Below are 17141 nucleotides of genomic sequence, written 5' to 3'. Positions count from 1 at the left end.
ATTACTGACTTATCAGCTATGACGATGTCTCTGTAGCCAATGCTTAGAACCATATCTGATTTTTCAAATGCAGATGCTGCTTTAATTCTCCAACTCAATAAGGATGCAGCTAATTTAATTATTGGTGCCCCATCTGAAAATCAATTCCAGAAGCTAATTAGTTCTGTTACCAGGAAGGGTACCCAAATAAAGAAACTTACCAGTGGGTGCTGCTAGCAATTGCAAAAGTTAAAGGGACACTATCAACTTTAAAAAAAATTGTTTTTTCAATTTGCTATTAATGAGACAGTTTTCCTGGTTTTTGTGGGGTCTTTCATATGGCAATAAGGGAGAGGAAAATCAACTATTGTGGTTGTTTAAAAATTAAGAACATGTTATCTGAAACTACCTTTAACTCTTCTGAAATTTGGCTTTTTAAAATTTCAAGTTGACAGTGCAAATATGTTTCCAGTCTGTTAACTCCTCTCTTTTCATATATTTGTAACTTTCTCAAACATTCACCTTTTGGGGATGAAATTTTCCATGCTAGCTTTCGCCCTAGAGAAAATTAAGCAAAATTCTTTCAAACACTTTTGTGTTGTGTGCCAAAAATTTACTTTTACCCACTGAAAATCAAAATAAAACATGACCACTTTTTTCCTACACAAAAAAATTAAATTGTTTGACATTTTAAACTTAATGTGTAAGGTGCCCTTTAAAAAGGAGTGTATGCTTTGCTTAGTTTGAACAAATTTGAATGAATAGTAGTTTCCAGTGATTGGAAAAACCACTTCTCAGCTTTTTCAGTAGCATCTAATGAGGTCTAGACTACAAATAAACTTTCACTGAAATAATGAAACCAATTAGTCATTTTATTTATGTTTGGGTGTACACACTCTTGTTTCAGAATAAAATTTGCTAATGTTGATTTAGAAGAGAGTTTGTACATGTCATAAGTAAAAATATGTCAAGTTTAAAAAAACAGTGTCCAACAGAGGTTTGCACCTGCCTAACTAAATTGCTTTAAAAACACACCTTTAATTAAAACCGTGCAGCTTTGTTTGTAATCTAGACCTAAGGTTCTGAATTTAGCCACTGTCTTATGATAAAATAAGTGTTAACCCACAGACTTGCACTGAAATAAATAAATTGGTTTTAATACACTCCTTTTGTGAGTTCAGTGCAAGTTTCTGAGTAGACTAGTTCACACTTGTAGTCTAATGGAAACCTTTAGCATTGTTTGCCCAAATATTTTGGGAAAGTCTTGTGGTAGAGCAATGGCAGGATATTTCCCTTTCAAAAAATGCCGGTGTAGATGCTACTGCTAACATCTTAATGTGCTTTATGTCCGATCAAGGCCCAACAGCTCTAGAGACTGCTGCAGGGATAATTCATATAAAGAGGATTGCGAATGTGTTAATGAAACAAATAGTTAAATCCTCCCTTAAGTACTGCCTTATCAGGGAAAAAGGAGAATCACATATGATCTCTGCAATTTTTGCTGCATTGTGCAACATAATACCAACCTTAGGCTTTCATTAAAATATATATATATATATTCTCAAGATCAATGGAAGATTGATCCAAAGCTTTGCCTGTATTGATGTTTATATGGGAAAAATGTGCACCTTTTCTTACCCCTCTTTTAGGGCTAGAAGATACCCTCCCACCCAGAGGTTGCATGTGCGTAAGTACTTTTGGCAATCTGAAATCTCCCACCGTTTCTGTAGTGCAGCTTCTCCATCAGTAATGGCAACTCTATTAGGCTGGAATTTTTACCACCACATTCAGGGTTAGAATACACTGCACAATATGGTAAAAATGTGTCCTTCTACAGAAGATACCACTATTGCTATCATTAGGGGAGGAGTTGCACTATGGGGGGACAAAAACTTCAGTGTTGTTGCAGCCAAAAAGTCAAAAACAGTAATGTTAGCCTATGACTAGCTAGGGTTAGGAAATCTAGTGAAGGAAACTTCCAGCTATATAATGGGACAAACCAAAGCATGTCCTCTCCACCCTATTTGTCTTGTGTGGTATGAACTGCAAAACTTAATAGGAACTATCGTATTCAATGGGACTACTCACCAGCTGGGTTGATCTGATCAGGGATAATTAATTGGACTGGTTCTCATTTTAAAAGATTGTCAGTGCCACCCAGATCAATTAATGGAAACTTTTTTGTAGTTTATAATAAAAATCCTAAACCATACTCATACGTAAGAGTTTGCAGGATTGAGGGTGCTAAATTTACAATCTTTTATTCTTAATTACAGGGGTTTTAATACTCCATTAACTATTGGGACAGCTACTAATTGCTAAATATTTGTATTTTTCTAAGCAGTTCTATGTTTCACAGTAGAAAACCTATTTATTTTATTTTAGAGAGACAAGGTAGGTGAGGTAATATCTTGTATTGGACCGGCTTCCATTGGTGAAAGAGACAAGCTTTATAGCTCTTCTTATTTTAGGAAATTTGTATACATATGTGACACTTCATTTTGGTACCTACTCAATCTTATATGATATGGAGTTTCTTGGGGTCCTAATAACCTAAACAAGTCAATGTCATAACTTTTTTATGTTTACTGTCCAATTGTTGCTCTATAATACATTATTAAAAGTGAATCAGTCTTCATGTTTGCTTAATATATGCTTTTATTTGTATGATTTCAAAGCATTTTTTTAAACGATATATTTAGGAAACTTCTAAACATTGTTTTCATTTTGTGTCAATGTATTTCATTGTTGTATCATTACCCTGCAATATTTATAGGACAGAGTCTGGCTTTATGTATGTATGTAGCATCAATGGCAAATGGTACCAGAAATAATGCTCTGGGAGTTCAATACTGATGCTGTAGAAGGAGCTGTCAATGAGAAACCAATAATGCCCTCCCCCTTCCCCCCCCCCAATTCACCCAATACTATAGCATGACAAGATCAGATTCTAATTACTGTAACAGTCAGTTTGTCTACTAAAACATGAGGCCCTAACCCTAGGTACTGTAAGAACAAGTGCCGTTCTTCATGTACTTTTTCAGTCCTTTTAACAAATTTAAAACGTTTATTAAAGCAAATGTTAAATTATATATTACACAGGTTAAGAAAAGTGTCTGTACATCTAGGTGTAGTGTTTAGATTATCCACAAATATGTCTGCTTTAAAAGTAATCAGATACATATAGTACATAATCAGCAGTAACCCAACTTTAGGTGAATAAATTTAACAATACAGTTTAGATATTTTCATCCAAGTATTTGGGATGAAAATTTGTACAGAGAGTTGATTATGGAATGTATATATATCAATGAGTGAATATTGTTCCTTAGTAAGTGAGCATTGAGGCTTACTAGTAGATGTAGATATAATCCTATTACTACGCAATTTTTTCTAGTGGTTATGGGGACAATCTAAAGGAATTTTTTCCCTTACAAATTGCTGTTTAATTTCTTTTGCTACTCCCCTCAGCGTGTTTGAAAAGCTTACACCTAATTTGTATCTTAGGTGAATGTAGGGTTATGTTCTTTCCAGCAAGATCGCACTGGGCACGCGTGACACAGCGCACCGCGGGACTGGGAGTCCTGAACCTTGCGGGGGCCGCCCCAGCCCTGCCCAGACCCAGTCGCAACCAATCGGAGCGCCGGGGCGGGCACAGCTGGGCAGACTATAACAGGGGCCCGGGCGCGGGGACCCGCAGGCTGGGAGAACTTGGCAGGGTCCCTCAGGTGAGTCCCGCCGCCGCTCGCTTTGCAGCCAGCTGGGAGGCTCTAACGCCCCGTTAGCCCTGCTGGGGCTGCGTGTCCGGTGTCGGGGGAGGCCGGTGGAGAGGCTGCGGGTGAGTCCGAAGCCTCCTGCGGGGACCATCCCAGCCTCCTGCGTGCGGAGGCAGCGGAGGCGCTGGGTGGTTTGCGCGCTGCGGCTTGGTACCCGGCGCTGGCGGGGCGGGAGATAGTTTGAGCCGGTTGTGGGGGGAGAGGAGCTGCCTGCCCCTGTCTGATGGGCCAAGGAGAGCGAGCGGGACTTACCTGTCATATTCCGCCTGGGGCTCGGGAGCGAGCTAACCTGGGGATCCCCCGGCCCCCTCCGTGCTGTGGGTGTCCGGGGGGGCGGGTCTAGGGGTGTCTGGGCCCCCTGTGCTGTGTCGGGGAGGGGGCGGGTCTAGGGGTGTCTGGGGCCCCTGTGCTGTGTCGGGGAGGGGGCGGGTCTAGGGGTGTCTGGGCCCCCTGTGCTGTGTCGGGGAGGGGGCGGGTCTAGGGGTGTCTGGGCCCCCTGTGCTGTGTCGGGGGGGGGCGGGTCTAGGGGTGTCTGGGCCCCCTGTGCTGTGTCGGGGAGGGGGCGGGTCTAGGGGTGTCGGGCCCCCTGTGCTGAGTGTGGCGGCGGGCACTGGCTAGCTGCAGTGTTCGGCTCATGCCCATCGCAAGGCCCGTATCTTGGCTCGGTAACACCCAGCGGTGACTGTAATTGGGACTTGCCCTTCCCGGCACTGCCTAGCTTATTCCTCCTCCAGCACCGCAGGCCGCCTAGGAGCCGGGCGCTGTGATTTCTGCTCCCTGCGCTTTCCCTGGAAGCCGCTGTGGGCTCTGGCAGGGCTTGTTTGGCTGAACCCGGAGCACGATGCAGCTCTGCAGCTGCGGACCTGCGGCTCCCTATTGCCCTCTCCCCGACGGGCCCCAGCGTCGCCGCCCCGGGCTTGTTTACACAGCAGTGGCCTTCCCGAGCAGAATCCTTCCCTCCCCTGCCTTGGGTTTGCGACTGGTCTCCCAGGTCAGCAGTCATGTGAGTGGTCTCACGTGATGGATCAGTGGGGCTGCCCTTCCCAGCTGCTAGGGCGGGTGCCTCCTGCAAATCGCCCTCTCCCCAGGAGGAGATCCGTTTACAAGAGAGTCTGGCCCCTGCCGTGCCTCTGGGCGAGTAAGAGGCAGGGGAGATGGGCGCATGGAGGTAGCCCTTAGGAAGGGACCCTCACCCTTGCCTCTGATCGCATCCCATAGTCTTATGATTTTGTAACTAGTTTCTGTGAGGAGAGCGGAAATGATTCCAGGAAAAGATGAGTCAACTGTGCAAACAGGCTTCCCAGAGGCAGAAGCTTTCTATTTACTTACTGAAAATGTTCCTTTTTACCCCCTATCCTGCAGTACCAGACAAAGCTCCCTACAACGAGCACAGTCACTGTTACATGCACTTAAAAGAACTAGTGTGGAAACCATAATGGGGAAAACCAAATTACAATGTGGTGTGAATCCTTTTCTCTTTCAGATAAAGGATGGGCATCCTACTGAAATGCAGTGATTGTCTGTTAACACCCTATTGATTGGATTTGGGTGAAAATTAGAAAAGGGAGAGAAAGACAAAGAGGGAAGGGCAGAAGTAATTGAAAGGGCTGTGAAGTGGGCCTGTGATTTAATAAAAAGAAAAGGAGTACTTGTGGCACCTTAGAGACTAACCAATTTATTTGAGCATGAGCTTTCGTGAGCTACAGCTCACTCCACGGTATGCATCCGATGAAGTGAGCTGTAGCTCACGAAAGCTCATGCTCAAATAAATTGGTTAGTCTCTAAGGTGCCACAAGTACTCCTTTTCTTTTTGCGAATACAGACTAACACGGCTGTTACTCTGAAACCTGTGATTTAATAGAATTTCTATGGTGTGAAAATGTCCTGCAGCATCTCCCAGGATTGGTGGACCAAGTCTAGGCACCCCTCCATGAAAAGAGAGTTCATACATCTCTAGTGCCCCATTATAAGGCGAGAAACCAGTTTTTTCACATGGCATGAGTTAAGGAAGAAGTGGTTCTCTCCTCTTACATAACTGGCTCATAGAGGAGACATAACTGGTAATGACAGGTTTCAGAGTAGCAGCCGTGTTAGTCTGTATTCACAAAAAGAAAAGGAGTACTTGTGGCACCTTAGAGACTAACAAATTTATTTGAGCATAACCTTTCGTGAACTACATGCATCTGATGAGGTAATTTATTATGCTCAAATAAATTTTAGTCTCTAAGGTGCCACAAGTACTCCTTTTCTTATAACTGGTAATGGCTTCAGCTTTGTGATACACACTCGAAATACGTCATTTTGAACTATTTTTTTTCCGTTATTTGTCTCTGTATGTTACTAAGCAATCTTTCTACATAGAAACTTCTGATAAACAGAATCTTACATGTGAGAAATGGCTTAACTGATCTTGTTAACTTTTGGTAGACTTTCCAACATGAATATATATCTGGTCATATTTTCCCTGTGTTTGGGAATATCATTTGCTGCTCCAAGAATAGATCCTGTTTTGGATAACCACTGGAACCTGTGGAAGTCATGGCACACTAAGACCTACCATGAGGTGAGTATTTTGCAGAGGCAGACCCCACAGTATGGACATTTGCTTAGTACAGGAAATGGTAGGAACAGTAAAATGTAACCTAAAGGCTAGCACTTGGAACTGAGTGACTATTCCAAGCTCTGCTATTAACTCTCTAACCTTGGGAAAGTTACTCTATTTTCCCTGTCTGTAAAATGGATGTGTTTACTTATCTGAGGGTACTACTTCTACACTAGAATAAAAGATCCATGACAGGGCTGTGATTGGCCCAGGCCAGCTAACTCAGGCTTATGGTGCTAAAGATTGCAGTGTAGACATTCAGGCTGGGGCTGAACTCTTGCAAGGAGAATGGAAAGTGCTTAATTTGTAATGAAAGAGAGAGGGGCTGGGGCTGAAGCAATTATTTTTACATTCATAATGGATGCAGCAAGCCCAGAGGAGCTGGGGCTCAGCCCTGGCACAAATTAAGCACTGAGAGTGGGTCTCAAAGTCCAGGTTCCTGAATGTGTACACATTCCAAGCCTGAATGTGTACACTACAATTTTTCGCCCTGCAGCCCCAGCCTCTGAAACTCATTACTGTGTTTTTTTTATTTCAGTGTGGACATACCCTAACAGGAGTTAATGTTAAGAACTTTGCCATCCTTGTATGAAAGACAGCACAATAAGTAAAAGAAAAACATGTAAGCTATGTCCACACTTGTACTTTTGTCGGTATAACTTAGGTCGCTCAGAGGGCTGGTTTTTTCACACCCCTGAGCGATATAAGTTACACCAACAGAAGGGCCGGTGCGGACAGCACTGTTGGTGGGAGACTCTCTCCCGCTGACATAGCTACCGCCACTCATTGGAGGTGGTTTAAATTATGTCAAAGGGAGAGCTCTCCTGTTGGCATAGAGCAGCTATATGAGTGATCTTACAGTGGCACAGCTGCATTGGTACAGCTGTGCTGCTGTAAGCTTGCTAGTGTAGACATAGCCTTAGTTATTTGGACTATTGCAAACAGTCTTCACCTTCCAGATTGCTTTGGACAAGAAAAAACCTAAAAATTGGTGTATTACTGTTTTCATTTGTTCTTTTACTCACGGAGAGAGGCCAAATTCCATTATCCAAATCACCTGTTCTCTGCCCTTTAGCGGGAAGAAGGCTGGAGGAGAATGGTATGGGAGAAGAACTTGAAAATGATTGAACTACATAATCTGGATCACACAATGGGAAAACATAGCTACAGAATGGGAATGAATCAATTTGGTGACATGGTATGTATAAGGAAAGCCATAAAACTTGTTTTGTTAGTAGTGATGTATAAGAGGACAAGCACTTTTTTTTTTCTTCCTTCAGACTACTGAAGAGTTTAAACAGCTGATGAATGGGTTCCAATATAAAAAATCAGAAAGGAAGTACAGAGGATCACAGTTCCTTGAACCCAACTTCTTGGAGGCACCAAAATCTGTAGACTGGAGGGAAAAGGGATATGTAACTCCAGTTAAAGACCAGGTATATTGTCTTGTGTGTAACAACAAATAGGATGTGCATGTCTGTATGTTATGAACACTGGAAGGATTTTGGTATTTTCACAAAGGTTGAAGTCCCTAATGAGCATGAATGAAGTGGGACTTGGATAATGGTATACTCATACATTTAGGCTGCTGTGGTAACATGGACTACTACATTGCCTGTGCTAATGAGTAATTTTTCCTTTTCAACTTCAGGGTCAGTGTGGATCTTGTTGGGCATTTAGCACAACTGGTGCTCTTGAAGGGCAGCACTTCAGAAAAACTGGCAAGCTTGTCTCACTGAGTGAACAAAACCTTGTAGACTGCTCTCGCCCTGAAGGAAATCAAGGATGCAATGGTGGTCTCATGGATCAAGCTTTCCAGTATGTACAGGACAATGGAGGAATTGATTCAGAGGAATCCTACCCATACATTGCCAAGGTAAATGTAACTAGCTCCAGGCTAATCTGTTTTATCTGTACAGTGTGTCTTAAGTATAGAAACACAAGGTAAATGTACAGGTTGAAATTTGGGGAAGGAAATATATTGACAGCTTTCAGAACAGATCTGTTCCTCCCTTCATAGTTGTCCCCCAAGCAAACTAGAATAGCTGCCCACCAGTTCCAAAATCAGTCAAAAGTATGAGAAAAGTGACCTCAAAGATTTGGGCAAAAACCAGAGGCTCATCAGACCAGTTTTAAGAAGTGAATAGCAAAGCAAAGGGCTTCCACTGATAATGCTCTGCTATCATGCCCCATACACTAATATAGCCAGAGATGTTAACTCCAGTTAATCTCAGATGCCACAACAATATGCATGACAGAAGCAGTCTGTCACATAACCATGACCCAAACAAGGTCGCTTTTATACAGATCAGAGCTGACTCTTCTGGGTGAAGTTCAGTTTCAGAAGACCTGATGCAGTACATCTCCTTGCAGTTAATACTGGTGAAGGGGCAATATCTGCATTCCAAGTTGTCTGCAGCAGTAGTCCCATGTAGAGAGCACTATAGTAATCCATCCTAGAAGTCAAAGGCATTCACAGATGACTGGCAAACTTCAGAAATAGCTGTAAATTGCCTAGCCAATTGTAGATGTTAGGTGCATAGCTTGTGAGCACTACATAGAAAGAAAAATGGGAGCAAGGAGTCTTCTTGCCGCCAACACAACCTGGGATTCCGGAATATTGGATCAGACATGTGCAGGTCACATTGGGTTTTTAATTTAGGAAGAAGATTTTATGCTTGCAGCTTCACTTTAATTGTAAACTCCTTTGCTTGTTAAACATGTTGTCTCCAATTTTTGGTCTCATTGACACAGCAGAAAATGAACAAACCACGTGACCCTTTTTCTATTAGATTAAAACTTTTTCCACGTCTCCTCCTTAATTCCTAATTTGTCAAATGTGTCTCTGAAAGCACTTGCTCCTTCAAAAGAGTTATCTGTAATGTGTTTTGTGAAGTTCCTTGCACACCTGCTTTATTTACAAAATAAGTAAAGAAAACTTTACAAAAAAAAAAGTTCAGGGACCTGCGTTCCTTATTGTGCATTGGGTGATCATGATGTTGCAAACCAAATGTTGACTTGGGTCTTGCCATGTAAGTAATGAAGGAACACACATCAGTTGTTTCGTTTCAAAGGACTTGACTTTCATACTGGCTATTCATTTCATAAGGTAAAGTTTTGTGCCCACAATTCATCATGCTTATCCTGGCAGTTCATGCTTTATTCTGACAGTTATTGTAGGCACAAAAATGGATATCCTGTTGAAGAGTAGGTTCAAACTATAGTTGCAAAATGTGTAAGTCTACAAGTATGATATGTTAACTGCTTGAGAAAATTGGAGGAAATCTAATGATCCTGTTGTCAAATCAATTTTGACAGCCCACACTCTGGCTACTTATAAATTAGCTGAGTGGATTTTTCATGGTGTTTCTCTGAATGAATCTTGGTTAAAAGATCTACATGAGACAACTGGGTCTCTCTTTCAGTCTCTTATTCTGACCTACTTAAGACTACATTGCTCAGTTCTTTTTGTTAAAGAAATGCACCAGGATTGGTTGTCAGACAGTTTCAAAATACCGAGCTAGACAAACTAAGCACAGAGTAGCTGGCAACACTTGCTAATGTAAACTAGAGAACTGTGTAGTAACTCCAATTTCCTTTTTTGTCAAGGATGATGAAGACTGTATGTATAAGGCAGAGTACAATGCTGCTAATGATACTGGCTTTGTAGACATCCCACAAGGACGTGAAAAAGCACTCATGAAAGCAGTGGCATCTGTGGGTCCGGTCTCTGTGGCTATTGATGCAGGCCATTCATCATTCCAGTTTTATCAGTCAGGTAGTGATTTGCTCGCAGTTTATAAGATGAGTTCATGTACTGTATCTAATGTTGCAGTACCAATGCAAAAAAAAAAAATCTGATGTTGCAGTCTGTACTTTAATTACTGATGCAAAAAAGTTTGATCTCAAATTCAGGCGATCTGGGGTCAGTCTCCAACTCTGATACAGATTTCCTTTGTGATCTTGGACAAGTAATGTAACCTGTCCTTAGGTTTCCTCTTCAATGAAATGGGGAATAATGTTGAAATACCTTGCAGAAGAGATGTTTGACTGATTGTAAAACACACCATTGAGATCTAAAGACAGAAGATGTTCTAGAAATGCCTTTTTTTAAATCTTGGAGTCCTTACTTGAACTTGTATTTTCTAGGTGTCTATTATGAGCCAGAGTGTAGCAGTGAGGACCTGGATCATGGCGTTCTGGTTGTAGGCTATGGCTTTGAGGGAGCAGATGAAGATGGGAAGAAGTACTGGATTGTTAAGAACAGGTGCAAAACTTCTGGGTTTTTTCTTTCTATACAACACTCTTCAATCTCAGTCCATGGTTTTATAAAGTTGAGGGTGCAAATGGTTTGATTACATGTTAAAATGAATTAGTGTGGAAAGGTGCTATGATGCAGGGTAGGAGAAGTCCTGCAAATTTGACACAACTCCACAACCACCTTTATAAAACAAATGCCTCAGTTCTTACATAGGGGAAAGAAGTTATACTTTTTGGGTTCTTAATAAACTTGGCTTTAAGCAGCAAATTCATTCTAATGCATTTTGGACTGTTTAGATCATGACCTAAACTGGAACTGAAAACTAGCACAAAATTGGGATACCCTTAAGTGTGGAGGAGATGCACTCGGGTTTCATATTTTGTGCAGATGGAAAAAGGACTGAGGACTGGCCTCTTGTGCTAGGATAGGAGGCAAAAATCTGACATGTGACAGACAGTGAGAGCCATGAAATCTTGGGTGGCTGGTCTTCTGCTTCCTCCAAGAGAGTACCCTCCCTATGGTTGTCTGCAGTCTTTTGGTGTACAGACGAGTCTCCTCTTACGCTGGGGTTACGTTCCGCGGTCAGCGCGTAAAGCAAAACTTGCGTATAGTCAAAATTATATCGAGTGCAATGGCGGGCGGAATCGCCCGCACTACAGATACAGTTTTAAAATTGTTGTTTTTTCTTTTTCTTTTCTTTTTTTTTTGGCGGGGGGGGGGAGGGGTTGGTTTTGCTGACCGTGCAAAGCTGAGTTCGTGCATGTTAAATGCATGTAAGATGAGACTCGCCTGTATTGCTTTCTGGGAGGTCAGTTAGTGAAGTCAGTTATGTACTCCACCACAGAATCAGAAGTGTTGCCTTGCTAGGTCCATCCTTGGGCACCCATATCCGCTCCAGCCACACTGCTACTGGAAAGAGAGTCAAAGGGTTGCATTACAAGGTTCTATGCTGTACTCTGGGTATCCTTGGCATACCATGCATCTTACCAATGGAGAGCATTTGTTACTTGGGCTTTTTCACAAAGCTGAAAGGTGGAAATTGCCATTCTAATCCATGGGACAAATGTAGATCTCAGTGCTACATTCTCTTGCCTTACTGTTAAGGCTAACCATAATTTTTTCTTTCGTTTTCCAGCTGGGGTGAGAAGTGGGGTGACAAAGGATATATCTACATGGCTAAAGACAGGAGGAACCACTGTGGAATAGCTACAGCAGCTAGCTATCCACTAGTATAACTTACTGAGGGGGACTAAGTGTTTCACTGCAAGAGTGGTTTTAAACTGATTGACAAACCCATGTTAATACATGTGGTAGGATTTGTATCTTCCAAGATCCAACTTGCAAGTTTTATATGTTGGTGACAAGCCACTTGTTTAAATTAATGTAAATGTTAATATGTAAACAAGCTTGTAATATTGCTGGTTTGCAGACTGCTTAATTGATTGGATTCTTTTTTGAATTTTCCTTTTTTAACTGTAATGTGCACAAAGATTTACTTTTTAAATAAACACGCCAATTCCAACGTGTAAAGGTGACTTTGCTTTCCTTTATGTATATAAATTGATGATCATCTTAACCAAACCATGTACCCATCACTTTCACCATCCACTAAAATGTAGCTGAGTTTGGGAATTATTGCACCCAGCAATTATTCAAATGGAGTATAGTATAGTACACAACTGGACAGAAATATAATTGAAAAATACTGTATCCATTTGAAGTAAAGCTGATGTAGTGGAAGTGACCAAAACTTGGTATTTCATGTGGGACTCTGAATTTCTGTTTGAGAGTCAAGCAGGAGTTTTCATTACACTCTTTGAACAATTAATATGGCATATCAGTCATACGATCCAAGAGGAACAAATAATTAGGCTTATTGTACCTTTCACTAAATGTTTTTGTTATCATTGTAGTACTAAAATAGAGTTTTGGATTCACTTAAGTATGCAAGCAGCGTCCCGTTCTGCTGCTGTAATTTAAGTGACCCATGAAGGAGCTCTTAAAAATCTGGACTTATGCCTTTCCCCTGGCCTTCGCCCTTTCTTTTTTGTGTGTTTATACTTCTTGTGGTATGTTAAAGTCCCTGAACGTTTTTAAAAATGAACTTCATTTTCCTTACACATATCAAGATTGTCAAATCTGATCTTCCCTGAGTTTGCTGAAAACCCCTTGGTGCTCTTGCCCCTTAACTGAAAGGACAGAGCTGTTGAAATAATAAACGTTTTTCTTTGGAGTTTTTAGGCTTTTCCGTGGCACTTACTGTAGCACCTCACAACCAGGAAGGGCTTTATCCTAACTATCCATGTAAAGTAAGGAAATATACTACATTTTACAGATGGGAACTTGAGCACAGAGAGTGACTTGCCAAGCTTACACAGGAAATCTAGCAGGAGTGGGAGTAGAACGTAGATTTCCTCAATCCTTGCTATAACCATGAGATCATCCTTTCTGGTGCCTGAATTCTCATTATGGGTCATACTAGTTTGCATTTAGACCCAGGTATAGGTTTATGCTGGGGTGAAATATCAACAAGATTTCTGTTGTCTTAAAATCCATTTTTCAGAGGATGCAATCAAACACATCAGAAAGTCCTAACATTACATTCCAACACGTGGACGATGTATGTGAGTTTGCTTCTTCCGTGTGGCAAAATTCCGCTCTACTCCACGCTGATTAGGCCTCAACTGGAGTCCTGTGTCCAGTTCTGGATGCCACATTTCAGGAAAGATGTGGACAAATTGGAGAAAGTCCAGAGAAGAGCACTAAAAGTGATTAAAGGTCTAGAAAACATGACCTATGAGGGAAGATTGGAAAAAATTGGGTTTGTTTAGTTTGGAGAAGAGAAGACTGAGAGGGGAAATAACTGTTTTCAAGTACATAAAAGGTTACAAGGAGGAGGGAGAAAAATTGTTCTTAACCTCTGAGGATAGGACAAGAAGCAATGGGCTTAAATTGCAGCAAGGACAGTTTAGGTTGGAAAAACCTAACTGTCAGCGTGGTTAAGCACTGGAATAAATTGCCTAGGGAGGTTGTGGAATCTCCATCATTGGGGATTTTTAAGAGCAAGTTGGACAAACACGTTTCAGGGATGGCCTAGAATGATAATACTTAGTCCTGCCTTGAGTGCAGGGGACTGGACTAGATGACCTCTCAAGGTCCCTTCCAGTTCTATGATTCTATGAAACAGGGAAATGGCTTACTGTGTAGTATATAATAAAAATATACTTTTTAACCTTTAAACTCAATTTTGAGTTTTAACTGTGGACTCATTATATATAAAAAATTATGCAGTAAAATATACCATTCTAACATAACTTTAGATACACTTTCATATCCAAGCTTCAAAATTTACAACATGAAAATATAAGCTGGTTGAGAGCTGGGTGTGCATTGAGGTTCTCAATGGATGAGATATAAAGGTCCATATGCTTTCTAGTAATAGGTTCTTGGTTTTTCCTTTTGGTTCTTAATGGAACAATTGTATTGGAAAGAAAATGTGAAATTGTAATGTTTCTCCTATTAGGGCTTCCCCTTTCTCTTCAAGTTAGTTCTGTATTGCTGACATAAGTGATGTCATCTAGTATGTATTGTGGTTTGCAGTGTTGGTGACACATTTCAGGTATGTTGCCTGGATCTTGTACAATTAAAAGTAAAATCTGCACTGCTGCAAAGCAGCTGAGGTTAATAATTGCAAAATGTATACAATGGAAAAGGTCAGACTCAATTTAGTTCTTGTCTACAGTGGGTCTCTGGCTACTGGTTCAAACCTTTAGTGCAGTTGCATTTTGCACTAGGCAGGGTAAGCTTGACAGGCATACCTTTGTTTGTACTTGTGTAGCAATATTAATAGCTAAGGATATGATTTAGTCAGAGGTCAGGGAAGTCACAGATTCTGTGACTTTACTGAACCTCTGTGACTTTGCTTCAGCTGCCTTTGCTTGAGCTGGAGCTATACATCCTCCACCCGTGGCTTCGACCGGAGCCAGCGCTGTGTCCCCCTCATGCCCCCCCGCCCCATTTTCAGCAAGCGTCAGCATCGGTAGGGGCACAGAACACACAGTTTCCCCCTACCCTTCACAGCTTCGGGCGGGGCCTGAGCATTCTCCACCCTCTCACAGTTGTGGCCAGAGCCAGGGCCATGCACCCCTTCTGCCCGCCCAAGCTTCAGTTGGTGCAGGAGTTGAGGCTGTGCGCTTCTGACCCTCAGCTTCAACAGGAGCTGGAGCCGTGTGCCCTCTTCCTGGGGCTGTAGTGGAGGCTGGAGCCAGAGATATGCCACCCCTGTGGCAGTGGGGCTAGGGCTATCAGTCCCCTGCCAGGGGGCTCTAGCTATCAGTCCCCCCAAAGCCCTCTCTCCCCCAGTTATTTTTAGGAAAAGTCTGACAGGTCACAGCTCCTGTGAATTTTTGTTTAGTGCCTGTGACCTGTCCATAACTTTTACTAAAAAGAACTGTGACAAAATCTTAACCTTGCTAATAGCTAAATATCTAAAGCTTAGTCTTCTCAGCATAAAGTCCATAAACAAGTATAAATTACCAACTAATATGTCAGAGTGCCCAGATGTCTAATGAAAGAAGCCCACACATAAGGGAGCAGAGATGAAGTTGCTGTGGGGAACCCTCAACTCTGCATTTCTTGACTCTGCAGACAAAATTAGTCATAACGTATTAACAGTTCATTTTAATTTTCTGGGGAGGGTTGGGTGGGGTCTTAAGATGTGTATTTGATAGTACGTACTTCTTTCTTTAGTATTGCTAGACACCTCTTTGACTGTCCCACACTTAAACAAGTGAATAGCTTCAATTCAGACTTACCAAAATAATTTTCTGGGAGAAAAGCCATGAACAATATCAGTCCAAAGGCTGTTTTTTAAATCACTGAAACAGGTTAGAAAGAAGTTCTTGGTCATATTTAATAAATCAGCTACTCTGTAAGAAGTCATTCTTCTTTTTTTTTTGGTTGGAGGGGGAGGAGAAGAAACATCGGAAACAAATTACCATACAAGTAAAGATCTCAAACAAAAGCCTTTATTTAAGGAACATTCCATTCTATTAGGAAATGGTGGTGGTCTCTGTCTTCAAACTCAGGAGGGAGAAAGATGTCAAAATTAAAGTGAAGATCAAGATATGGCCTACGAAGATGAAGAGGAGTTGGAGCCCCTGCCAGCTAGGGTTACCACACATCCGAGTTTTCCCGGGCTTGACCTCTTTTTTGGTCCTCTGTTCTCCACCCGTGAAGATTTTTGAAATATGAACAACTGTCTGTGATTTTTCCTTGCTTGTCCTTTTTCCAACGTCGATTCTGGTAGAACTGCAATTCCCAGCATGCCCCAATAGCAGCATGCACGTTTACTGGTTTGCCCCCCTTCTGTACTGTTTCTGGCAATGGCACTGCCTTCAGAGCTGGGCAGCCAGAGAGTGACGGTTGCGGGCCCGATACCCAGCTCTGAACGCAATGCCACGACCACCAGCAGCTCAGAAATAAGGGTGGTAGTAGAAAGAAACTGTACCCCCCCTCTCCCCAGCAGTGTCTTCTATTTGGGAACTTGAAATATGGGTAACCCTACTGCCAACACCTCCAGTAGGCCATGCTGGCCTAGAGTTGGGAATGGACGGAGTCCCACAGAGTCAGTGCACAGAACCTTTGTACAGATGTCCCTGTTCTCCAGTGGATTTATGAAAAATCAGCTGGTTCTGGAGACTGAACACGCTGCTGTTTATTCCAGTCAGAAAGGACCCTCCCCACCTCAATCTGGTGAAAACACTAAGCTCTCTTCCAGGCGATTTCCCTTTGGAGGTGGCAGTTTGTCCCTTTGTGAGGAAAATGAGGCCAACTTATTTGCATAAGCCTAGTTAACAGTGGTGCCAACCTGTGTGATTTTTTTTGTCACATCTCATGATATTTGGTGGTTGAGTTCTAGCACCAGAGTCATATGATTATATGAGAATCTCAGCTTTCATTTAAAGAAAAAAAAAACTTGAATGTCTGGCCCTTTCAGCTGTAGAAAACATGAGCCCTGCAAGCTCAAAACCCAGAAGACAAAAAGACCCCCTAATTTTTTGAAAATTCCAAAAGTTTTAACACAGTCTTAATAGTTTTTTTGGGGAAGGGCGGCTGACTTTTGTACAGATGACGCTGGCAATGCTGTGAGTTTAATTTTGTCTAGAGTCTTCCCAGTCAGAGAGTGTACCAGATCAGGCAACATAGAGGTTGGGAGACAATCTGGATTTACAACTGAATGGAGAGGATATGCCTTGATTCAGTGCACTGGGGGCCCACCCCAAAGGCAACTGGGACTTGAATTGCTGTAAAATGTTGTGTGAGGGGAAGAGGTTTGTTGATCAGAAACACCAAGATTAATATAAACAGGTTTCAAAACTAGGATTTCACTCTGGTCAGAAGGAAGGAAACAATTTCTTCAGAAGTGTGTGTGTGTGTGTGTGTGTGTGGCGGGGGAGGGAGGGATGAGCAGAATGACTGTCAAAGAGGAGGGGGTGAAGGTGCTCAGAATTGATAATCCAGT

At 42.1% G+C, this 17141-nt stretch overlaps 1 protein-coding gene across 2 annotated transcripts; it reads left to right on the top strand.

The window, feature by feature from the left end:
- Positions 1 to 3588: 3588 nt before the first annotated feature.
- CTSL (cathepsin L) lies at positions 3589 to 12148 on the top strand. Of its 2 annotated transcripts, none has more exons than XM_084628875.1 (8): positions 3589 to 3707; positions 6183 to 6318; positions 7433 to 7555; positions 7638 to 7793; positions 8009 to 8233; positions 9967 to 10135; positions 10507 to 10624; positions 11754 to 12148. In XM_084628875.1, the coding sequence occupies exons 2-8, from the start codon at positions 6193 to 6195 to the stop codon at positions 11851 to 11853; spliced, it is 1017 nt and encodes a 338-aa protein (XP_084485001.1). In that variant the 5' UTR covers positions 3589 to 3707; positions 6183 to 6192; the 3' UTR covers positions 11854 to 12148. The 2 variants fall into 2 exon arrangements, with proteins under 2 accessions (XP_084485001.1, XP_084485000.1); XM_084628874.1 differs by having other exon boundaries at positions 3697 to 3817.
- The last annotated feature ends 4993 nt before the right edge of the window (positions 12149 to 17141 follow it).

This window comes from Lepidochelys olivacea (assembly GCF_965140295.1).
Source record: "Lepidochelys olivacea isolate rLepOli2 genome assembly, chromosome: 5".
Lineage (NCBI taxonomy): Eukaryota > Metazoa > Chordata > Testudines > Cheloniidae > Lepidochelys > Lepidochelys olivacea.
Note: the sequence above shows the minus strand (reverse complement) of the source record. Positions and strands in the feature narration are given on the sequence as shown.

Excerpts from the sequence above, each read along its gene's own strand:
- CTSL (XM_084628875.1), top strand. The coding sequence starts at position 6,193 with ATGAATATATATCTGGTCATATTTTCCCTGTGTTTGGGAATATCATTT. Across the intron at positions 6,319-7,432 it reads ACACTAAGACCTACCATGAG|CGGGAAGAAGGCTGGAGGAG; the intron begins GTGAGTATTTTG and ends TCTGCCCTTTAG. Across the intron at positions 10,136-10,506 it reads ATTCCAGTTTTATCAGTCAG|GTGTCTATTATGAGCCAGAG; the intron begins GTAGTGATTTGC and ends TGTATTTTCTAG.